This window comes from Anoplophora glabripennis, unplaced genomic scaffold, assembly GCF_000390285.2.
Source record: "Anoplophora glabripennis isolate ALB-LARVAE unplaced genomic scaffold, Agla_2.0 scaffold375, whole genome shotgun sequence".
In the NCBI taxonomy this organism is placed as follows: Eukaryota; Metazoa; Arthropoda; class Insecta; order Coleoptera; family Cerambycidae; genus Anoplophora; species Anoplophora glabripennis.
Genome location: NW_019416498.1, coordinates 385302 through 395693, shown reverse-complemented (window position 1 = coordinate 395693; position 10392 = coordinate 385302). Strand labels below are relative to the sequence as shown.

The following is a 10392-nucleotide window of genomic DNA, read 5'->3' as shown; positions in this document are numbered from 1 at the left end:
TGATGCCTATTTCGTCTAATTATTGAAATTTTTTAGAGAAAAGTTAATTTGTCCTTGATAATTGAATAAATGTAATAAATATACTCCTAAACTAAACCCTTTGGCCTAAAGAGAAACTGGCAACTGATAATACGTCCCTTTCCTGAGTTATGTAATTACACTTCTGACTCTTCCCTAATTCAGAGCAGTTTAAGTACAGAATTCCAGCTTGAGGGAGTGCTGGTTACACTGAAAAAAATACTTGGGGCATAATAATTTATTTAAATGTAAATTTACAATCCCAAATTAACATGTAGTGTGTGAGTTGAAACAATAATTGAACGTTCAAGAGGGTCCATTAACAGCGCTATAACGTTTAAGTAAACTCAGACAACGTTCAACAAACACAGTGAGTGGAGTGCTTTTCGTCCAGCGATCGTCCTAGCGGCACCGGAGTCTTAAGGAACACAACTAATTATCCTTTGGTTTAGTGCAGTCACGGATTATCTTTATATACACTATACAAAAATCCCTTTCACAATTGTATACGACGAAACACTTTCTATACAGTCCGTTATATAAATATGTACATGTCACTTTGCAGTTAGAGTTTGTTTTCAGACCTACCCTGGGCATCCGTTTGGGTCACGACCGCTTTATTACGTTACTGCGAACTTTAGAGTTGCCACTAAACATACGCTGAGGGCGGCAGGGGTAAAATTGGGCGCCGATGAGGACTTGACCCTTTGTCCGTCGTCGGCCATCACGCTGCTGGCGATCACCACCGGCTGGCCCGCGGCGGACACGCTGGAGACTTCCGGGGGTACGCAGTTGGGCGCCTGGGGGGCGGTGTAGTTGTCCAGGCCCTGGCATCGCAGTCGGTGCTCTCCCAAACAGGCGCTGTAGGCGATAGCGTGCGGGATGTAGCTCTGATCGAAGGTTCCTAGAAGGAGATTTACTTAGACACAGTGGAACTGAATTTGGGAATATAAAAAGTCTTCTGAAATTACCCGCAATACTTTACTAAAAATAATAGGAAAAGAGTATGTGAACATAAGTCTAGAGCTATGTCTGCTAAGGCAATTAGGGCTCATTAATGGTGAGCCCTCAAAGTTTTTTTTCCACAAATATTTTATCTATAGCCACTAACATTATACATATAAATAAACAATAGACAAAAGGACAGTAAATATCTCATTAGGCATATAACAATGTCCTATTGTTATTGACAGAATTAAAGAAAATTAACAAGAGTTCAGGGTACAAATTTACTGCGATACCAAGACAATTTTAATAATAAATAATTATAATATAGGCATTGGTTTAATTTTGTCTGTGAATTGGTATGGTACGCTTGTTTTCCCTAACAATTTAGTTTGGCATTCAAAATTTTTTTTTATATTATGTGTGAAGCATATACAGGATGGGCCAAAAGTTCCGGAATGGCAGGATATCTCAGAATATTCAAGAGACAGGGTAAAAGTAAAGCACTAGGGGTTTAAGATTTTTCCCTGATTATTCGATGGTGACCTTGAATTTGACCTGGACCATGACCTTCAAGTTCATATTAAGATGATGAGAATTTTTTTAAATGGACTTCGTAATTTTGACCCCGGAAATGGAAAGAGCGAAAAATTTTACGTTCGGATATGACCTTGAAATTATCATGAAGGTCAAGATCAAGGTCAAATCCCAAAGTGGCGCAACTGGCAGAATAATCCGCCAGGAAAAATTTTCTCCATCATAGTTCTAGAATTCTTGATGGACACTAAACTGGTAAATTTGACCTCCGCTCTGACCTCAAATTCCTTATCCGGTCATTTCAAGGTCAAATTGGTTATTCTGTTACTCTCGATGACTACCATTGGCCACCCAAGACGGTGATCACTGTTGATCTTCAATGACCGCCTTTTACCTTTAATGACCACTAATGACCAATAGTGATCAACAATTGCATTTATTGACCTCTAATAACTGACGGTGAACCAAGAACGTACCTATGTTACTTTCAGTGACCATTATTGACCAATAATGACCTTCCATTGCATTATCTTTGATATTTGACCTTCATCTTGACCTTCATGGTCAATTTAAAGTTATATCGAACTTAAAATTTTCCGTTTTTTCCATTTCCAGAGTCAAAATTATGGGGTCCCACTTAAAAAAATTCTCGCGACCCTGGTATGACCTTGAAGGTCACGGTTCAGGTCAAATTTAAGGTCACCATCGGATAGCCAGAGAAAAATCCTAAACCTCCAGTGCTTTACTTTTACACTACCTCATGAATATTCCCAGATATCCTGCCATTCCGGTACTTTTGGCCCAAGTTGTTTTCATTAACCTTTAGTTTTATTTTTTTATATTTTAGTCGTAACTAGTATTAAACATCTGTTTATAAATGCAAATATAACTTTGGCTTACTGTGAATTAACCTAAAAACTATACATAAAAGTCCTATTAGCTTGGATATTATATGTTGTATAATCCTAAATTTTAGCCAGAGGCGCACCAAATGAGGGGCTAACTTTTGTTCTAACTTTTCTCTATAAAGAATTTTCCATGTTTGACCTAAAGATTAGAAATTTTTGATATTACAGTAACTAGGTGCTCTTGTATTATTTGTGCACGTTACATCGTTTGGTATTGAAAATTATGTTACAAATATAACTAGTAAAACAAAAATACTTACAGGAAGACAATGTTCAATCAATATAGAAACTAAATTATATTGCACCTTCTCCGCTTAAAAAAAATAACCAATTGTATTTATAAATTATTAGATTTACTAGCTTAAATTATTATTTTAAGGTTCACGTGATATTTGTTGCACGTAACGTGAGATGTGTGTTGCACATCACGTGCGATTTATGTGATGTGTGGTCCACGTGACGTGGCATACATCTCACTTGACGTGTAATCGCACGTGCGATTTATGTGATGTGTGGTCCACGTGACGTGGCATGCATCTCACGTTACGTGTAATCGCACGCCATGAGCGGGTCGGAATAGTATTTTCTTGAAAAATAAAGAGATTATCAATTATTTTGCATGTAAACGGTGTGGACTACATGTTTACACATTCCGCTCTACATATTTTCGAAAGCAGCATATTCAAAACATTATCTTTTCACTGGAAAATCTAAAATCTATAATAATGTTTACATAAACTGTTTCCTTATTTTTGCTGGTAAAATAGAGCGGGTAAATATCGAGACACCCCTAATACTAAACAATACCTGTGAAGAGTGTGGTGGCTAGCGGTCCCAAGGCATAAACAGGGACGTCTTCTCCTCCGTGGGTCGCCCACTGCCTAGGGACAGCCGAAGCGTGTACTTGATTTCTATCTTCTGCAGCGGACGTGGTATTCATGGGTATGATTCGAGGAGTAGCAAATCCTGGACCATTTCCGTAGAGAATCGTCGTATACGGTTGACCATCTACATCGGAGACTTTACTGTCCGGACCTGGAACCAAGAGATAAGAGTTCCTCAGTTACGTACGGTTTAATAGAAGTTGTACGTAGAATAACAATAGTTCGATTAGATATACTGTTGATTTTCTAAATATCTAGTACGTGTATATCCCTGTGTCAAAATAGTAGTTAGTTGAGTCAAATATAGCTCTAGCGGCTAAAGTAATCGATTTAACGTAGAGGTAAGTTTAGTCAAATCAGCTTATTTTGACTACAGGAAACTGTTGTAGCTCTATACAGATGGAATCTTGGAACACCCTGTATAAATCCACCATTTTTACTATATCTTAATATGATAAAACTGTTTTTTGTATTCTCTGCATACAAATTGTAAAGTACCGTTCATTTCGCCTAGTGTTCGGATAGTTCAGCTTGCGCGCGCGCACTTTCAACGATCTATTTGCTTTATTTTATTAAGCAACAACCAATAAGGGACCTCTACACAAAAGTTAGTGATAGTGATTATGATCAGACAATAGTAATTAGTAATTTTACTGATGTTACCGGTCTGGTCTTTTATCGATGATGCATTTAATATATTACTGATATTACTATTTATGTTGTTTCAGTTGATTACTGATTTTATGTCGCCTTACTGTTTATAATACTACGTTCCTCCAGTTAGCCAAGACGTACCCTTATTAAAAAAAAATTGAAAAATTTACGTAGGTGGTTTACCTACGAGGACATAATTTAAATCATATGTTGCTTATTAAAAGTTGCTCCTTTTCGTGCCTTCTATCACTTATTTCAACAACACCCTGTATTTAGAATTTTTGGAACCTTCTAAAACGGTACGACTATGGAATCGCATTCCCCTTTTACCCGTCGTCGCACGGATCTGCGTTTAAAAATGAGCCGCCACTGCTTACTATTTTGGCACTGGAGTAAACACTAAGAAAAACAAGTTTTCAAAACTGGAATATACATAAAATAGTTAACTTATCGTTTGGGATATCGTGTCAATATGTCGCCGGATTCGACCTACTGGCCCCGTAAGCTACCGAAAGGAATTTATAGTTTCATAAAGTAATCCGCACAAGAAAAATGTCTATTCCGGAACACCTAGTAGCATAAACCTCCACTTCCGGCCGATATTCGAGGCGCCTCCGCGTCGTAATTTGGAGCCCTTCCAAAAATGCAAGCTCGACAACAAACCGTTTCAGTGCACGCCCCGTTATCCATCATTCGACAAAAAGGGCCCTAATACGTCGCAGAGTTGCGGAGGGAATTCCATTTTTTTGTCTGTCTCGTGTTTTGTTCTCGGATTGTGGAGAGGTGTCAGGACGCGAGACGTAATATTTACACACTTGTGTCAATATTTCACGAGATGAAATGAGGGTAAGTGAAAAGTGACCGAAATAAAGGCCCCTATTCTATACTTTGTGTGTGTGTGTGTGTGTCCAACAGCCTGCCATAAGTTTGTGTATATAAAACGTGTTGACAGAGAAAACGGTTATAATATTGAATTGAAAAATAAACTGAAATTTCAAACAAATACTTTGTGATGCCTTCCTTGTAAATGAAATTAATAAATATTTATTTATTAAAGAGCAATATATTTAAAACACAAAACTTTTAAAAAAAACAGTGACGGAGGTATTAACAATATGACTAGATTAATGTGAATTATTTTTCTACCTCAACTATATTTGCCGTTTTTATTAAATTTGTTTTTTAAAAATGTATATTTTATTATTAGCTATTGCCTGAAGTTATTTATTTTTGAATTTTTTTTCTTTTTTACTTTATTTTTTGGATATTTTGTCATATTTAAAGAAAGTTTTTTCAAAAGATGTTCACTGTTTTTATGAGTCAGAATATCCAAATAAAGGTTTAATAATTTCCAATTTATTAAAAGGCGAATTAATAGAATTAACTTGGTATTGGTCTTAAAGGAATATCACGTTTATAAATTTTTGGTAAACCATAAATGTGTGGTGGTTTACTATAATGCGGATTTAAAATTTTTCTCCCATTATCTGAAAATTTTTGTTTATACAGGATGTTACAAGTTTGACTGCCTTCATTTTAGCAGGCGATAGACATGTGTTCTAAACTCAACCATTTCCAAGAAAAACATTATCAAAATCTCCAACTTGGTGTACAAACGTTCGATTAATTAAGGAATATTGACATAATTGCGTGCATAGAATACCATAAAATACAATGTTTATCACTTTTTTTAATTTCTTTATGCTTAATTCTAAAAAATTTCATGGTAAAATTGATATCATTCACCTAGTATGGAAAAAACAAGCAATTTTTTGTAGCCTGCTTCGATGACAATTTTTTTGCCCGCGTAGAGGGCGCAGCAAATTACATAAGATATTTTAAAAATCTGTTTACACTAGGTGAGTGATATCAATTTTGCCATGAAATTTAATTAAAACAAGCTTTCTCTATCTCTTAAAATAAATATGTTAGACGACCCTAAACTATCGGTACTTATCCGGTTTTTTTTATGATTATTACAAAGTTGGCCATGGATCTCAAATTTGCTTTTACGAGTATAAAGTCCTCAAAAAATGCAACAAACAACAAAGATTTTTGACGTACGTCGTATATTAAGCGAGATCCATAGAAGTGGCCCTCTTATAGTATAGGACAGCCTATATACAGGGTCGGAAAGTCCCCATGGTTCATCGGCCGTTACGTGAGAGCGATAAAGTAAGTCATAGAAATCCATGCGATAGAGAAGGATGGCTATAATGAAGGCTTCTCATAGTCACCGCCCGTTTCGCCCTTCCACAAATAAGATCCACTTCCACTTGTAATTCAGCGACCGGTGGTCATCTTTGTTTTCTTTAATAGATGTCACTACTTATACAATTTCGACTTCGGTATTCCGATATGTTAATACAATCCGTTAACAGAGGGCAGCACAACGCGTAACAAAGAAAACTTTTTACAGTAGCTAGTAGATACCTCTGTTTGTAAATCTAGTGACCTTGTTTCCACTACTGAGAAGTTATTCAAATGGAGTATAGTGCTCAGCTCCATTTAAAGTTCATTTAGTTGTTATTTAAGTATACTTTTTAAAATGACTTAAAAATAAAGCAAAATTTCCTATTTCCCCAATTCCAAAAAAATCTGTAGATCTGGCATCACTCTTTCTAGGGCTGCGCTTCTCCTTAGACAAATGGTCCTGCCCTCTGTTAACGGATTGTATTAACATATCGCAATACGAAGTGGGAATTGTATAAGTAGTGACATCTATTACAGAAAAGGCAAACGACGAAAACAAAGATGACCACCGGTCGCTGAATTACAAGTGGAAGTGGATCTTATTTGTGGAAGGGCGAAACGGGCGGTGACTATGAGACGTCTTCATTATAGCCATCCTTCTCTATCGCACGGATTTCTATGACTTACTTTATTGCTCTCACGTAACGGCCAATGAACCATGGCGACTTTCCGACCCTGTATAGCGTTATAGTTGCAGAAAGAGAATATAATATTGTGAAAAAAATAGAACGAGGTCATAGGGACTATTTATTAATAGATATGGATTATTTATTAATTCCATAAACAAAGAGACCACTTGAAAAAGCACTCCGCGAAATGCATAAATACTTAAAAGGTTCAATTGTTTTGTAAGAAAATTGCAATCTTACTTCTTATCACTTAGATAACAGATATACTTATGATTTTTGTAATTTAGAAACTGTTCAACAAATATGGTAGGTTAATACAAATATAACGTAAAAAATAACATATAACTATACATTTTTTATAGAGAATTTTATGCTGTACCACTTTGGTCCCTTGCAAGTTTGTGAAATTTCTTATACTTTTTTGTAACTGTCCGACCATTTCCTGAATTTTCCCGGTCCGCTCCCGTACAGGACAATTTTTTTTAATACAATTTTGACTAGGATGGTTGGACTATTAGATAATCTGTAACATTTATATTAAAATGTTGGTTACCATAGCAATTTAACGAAAATAGATGTGTACACATATACATTTATATGTATGTATTAAGACATTTTATATTCGTTCGTTTTCTTCAATAAGGTACTTACTACATTTAAAATAATTCATGTAACTTACAAAAGGGTTGTAGATAAAAGTAGGTAATTTGTGCAACTAAAATATTAGTTAAAACCGTTATATTAGGAAATTTTGCGTACTAGAGATATAAAAACCAACATCGTGTTGGTCTGACGATATTTGCCAAAATAGTTTTCTTAATTTATGAACCAGGAATTAATGGAATCATGAATCATAACAAATAATTGAAAAGAAAATCAAAGGGTTCAAATTGTTTAACCTATTTTCATTAGGTGATATAGCTACAAGATGGAAAGCATCCCATTTCAATTAAAAAGCACCCATAAAACCATCACTACTGAGAGTGATGTTAAATTTTGCTCGATTATTTAATAACCACGGTTCATCAACCCTTAATCGCCCTGTATATTATTCAGACGCCAGTTGGACACTCACACAAGCGCGACCCCCCAGTGGCCGAAGTTAATTTCCAACCACTCGGATCTACCCCACCGACTGCAAAGGTTACAAATGCGAAACATCCCCTATTTGCTCGGCTGCGGCAGTGCGTCTTACCGAGAATGGGGTGCCCCCTTGGGGTGGCCTGTCCTCCCATCGTCAGAACGTGCGAATGGTCCGAGGTTACGATGATTAGGGTCTCCGTGGGATTCACGAGGGCCAGAGCGGCCAGGAGGGCCGTCTCCATGGCCAGCGTCTCGTCCAGAGCCCGGTAGGCGTTGTTGTAGTGGTGAGCGTGGTCGATCCTCCCGCCTGAAACAAAGACGGCAATTAGGACGAGTGGCGGTCGCTGATATTAATTAAGGAATGGTCGGACGATACGCCCTGTTATCGCTGCTTCATCTGTGTGCCCAGATTTGATAAAGAGAAATACTCCAGTTGAATTAGATCATAAAACCTAAAAAATTAAAAAAATTGTTAGTAGACATTTTATTGCACTTCATGACGAGGAAGGGTATGTAGAATCATAACATCAAAAAAGTAACTTGAAAGAAGTGACGCTAAGTTGTGCAAATAAGTGGCAAAACGTGTTTTTTCACTATTTTGACTGCCCATCAAAATCCAGACGACTTATCGGAAAATTAGCCATTTTATGTTGTAGGCAATTAAATTACCTACAATTTAAGGTATCTAAAGTCATATTTCACCAATATCGGTCAATTCAAATACCAACATGTATACCAAAGTCCAATCCGATTGACGTGAAATTATTGCTCTTATTTTGTTAATTAATTTCGTTCGTTTTTTTGCAACTAATTGCTTAATTGGTTGAATGATTTCCGAGCTGGTTGCCACATCGTCGATTTACAACTCTTGACGTTTCGAGAGACCAATCGCTCTCTTCTTCAGAAGTTACTCTGAAACTGGAGATCTACTAATCTTGTCACTATTTATATTTGACGTGGTCACTGATCCACGACGTTCCGGTGGGTGACCTCGTTGTTGATATTCCAGTGGGTTGCTTTCACGAATGACTCCCTTCCATATACCCAGAAGATCCACGCCACCGTCCCTGTTGAAATTGTTCGGATTTTTGTAAATATCCAATGCTTCTCTGTACAGTCGGGGTCAAAATCTTCTCTCTGTCATCACCATGTTGGCTTCACTCAGATCCACTGTGTGTCCCGCATCTGCCCTATGCTCTGCTACTGCCGATTTTTCCCAATTGTTATTTCTGAGGTGACTTTTGTGTTCCTTTAACCTCGTGTTGATGTGTCTTCCTGTGTGTCCTATGTAGAGCTTTCCGCAAGAACAAGGAATACTGTACATACCGAGGCCTGGAGCTGATCGTTGTTGCAGGTCTTTGGAAACGCTGCCGACACCTTCTTTACAGTGCTGAATACTGTGTTGGTATTCCTCTTCTTCAAAAGACGCCCAATTTTATCTGTACAACCTTTCACGTAAGGTCGTCCCTAAGTACTCCTGTTTCTCCATGGGCGTATGTCCCCTCCTGATAGGTCGTTCGATATTTCTCGCCGTGTAGCCATTCCCTCTCAGGGCCGTGAGTAGGTGCTCTAGTTCATCGGCAAAGTGTCTTGGCTCGCTGATGATCCGCGCTCGGTGATGAATTATTATCGAACGACCTATAAGGAGGAGACATACGCCCATGGATAAACAGGAGTACTTAGCGACGACGTATTTACCTTATGTCAAAGGTTGTACAGATAGAATCGGGCGTCTTTTGCAGAAGAGGAATATCAACACAGTTTTCAGCCTTGTAAAGAAGGTGGCGGCAGCGTTTCCAAAGACCTGCAACAACGGCCAGATCCAGGGCCGCGGTTTGTACAGTATTTCTTGCTCTTGCGGAAAGGTCTACATAGGACAAACAGGAAGACACATCAACACGACGTTAAAGTAACACAAAAGTCACCTCAAAAATAACAACTGGGAAAAATCTGCAGTATCAGAGCATAGGTCAGACACGGGACACACAGTAGATCTGAGTGAAGCCAACATGGTGGTGAGAGAGAGAAGATTTTGACCCCGACTATACAGAGAAGCATTGGAAATTTACAAAAATCCGAACAATTTCAACAGGGACGGTGGCGTGGATCTTCCAGGTAAAACAATGTGTGATAGTCCAAACTACTATACGCGCAAGTTTCTGTGGTCGCTAAATCCAAATCCGGTATCTGTTTGACGAAGTCAGCTCGAGTTTAAGGTTATTAGAAGGTCAACTCTTGTTTTTTGTTGGTAATGCAATGTTTGTGCCTGGATTTTAAGGTCATATTCAAGGTTAGGTTAGGTTAGGTTATATTCAAGGTTATTTGAAGGTCAACTATTGGTTTTTTCATGGTAATATAATGTTTAACTCTGGACACTAAAAGGGCGAGAAATTTTACGTTCGGATAAGCGAATGATTTACCTTTGAAGGTCATATGTAATGTTATTTGAAAGTTAACTCTTGTTTTTTGATGGTAATACAT

At 37.5% G+C, this 10392-nt stretch overlaps 1 protein-coding gene across 2 annotated transcripts in view; it reads right to left on the bottom strand.

The window, feature by feature from the left end:
* Positions 1–248: 248 nt before the first annotated feature.
* Positions 249–10392, bottom strand: part of LOC108909108 (alkaline phosphatase-like) — a 316537-nt gene continuing 306393 nt past the window's right edge. For both annotated transcript variants that reach the window (XM_018713342.2, XM_023454755.1), the window contains 3 exons: positions 8024–8218; positions 3216–3443; positions 249–922 (listed from right to left, as the gene is read on the bottom strand). In XM_018713342.2, the coding sequence (XP_018568858.1) occupies positions 639–922; positions 3216–3443; positions 8024–8218 (707 nt within the window). In that variant the 3' untranslated portion in view covers positions 249–638. The remainder of the gene's footprint in view (positions 923–3215; positions 3444–8023; positions 8219–10392) is intronic.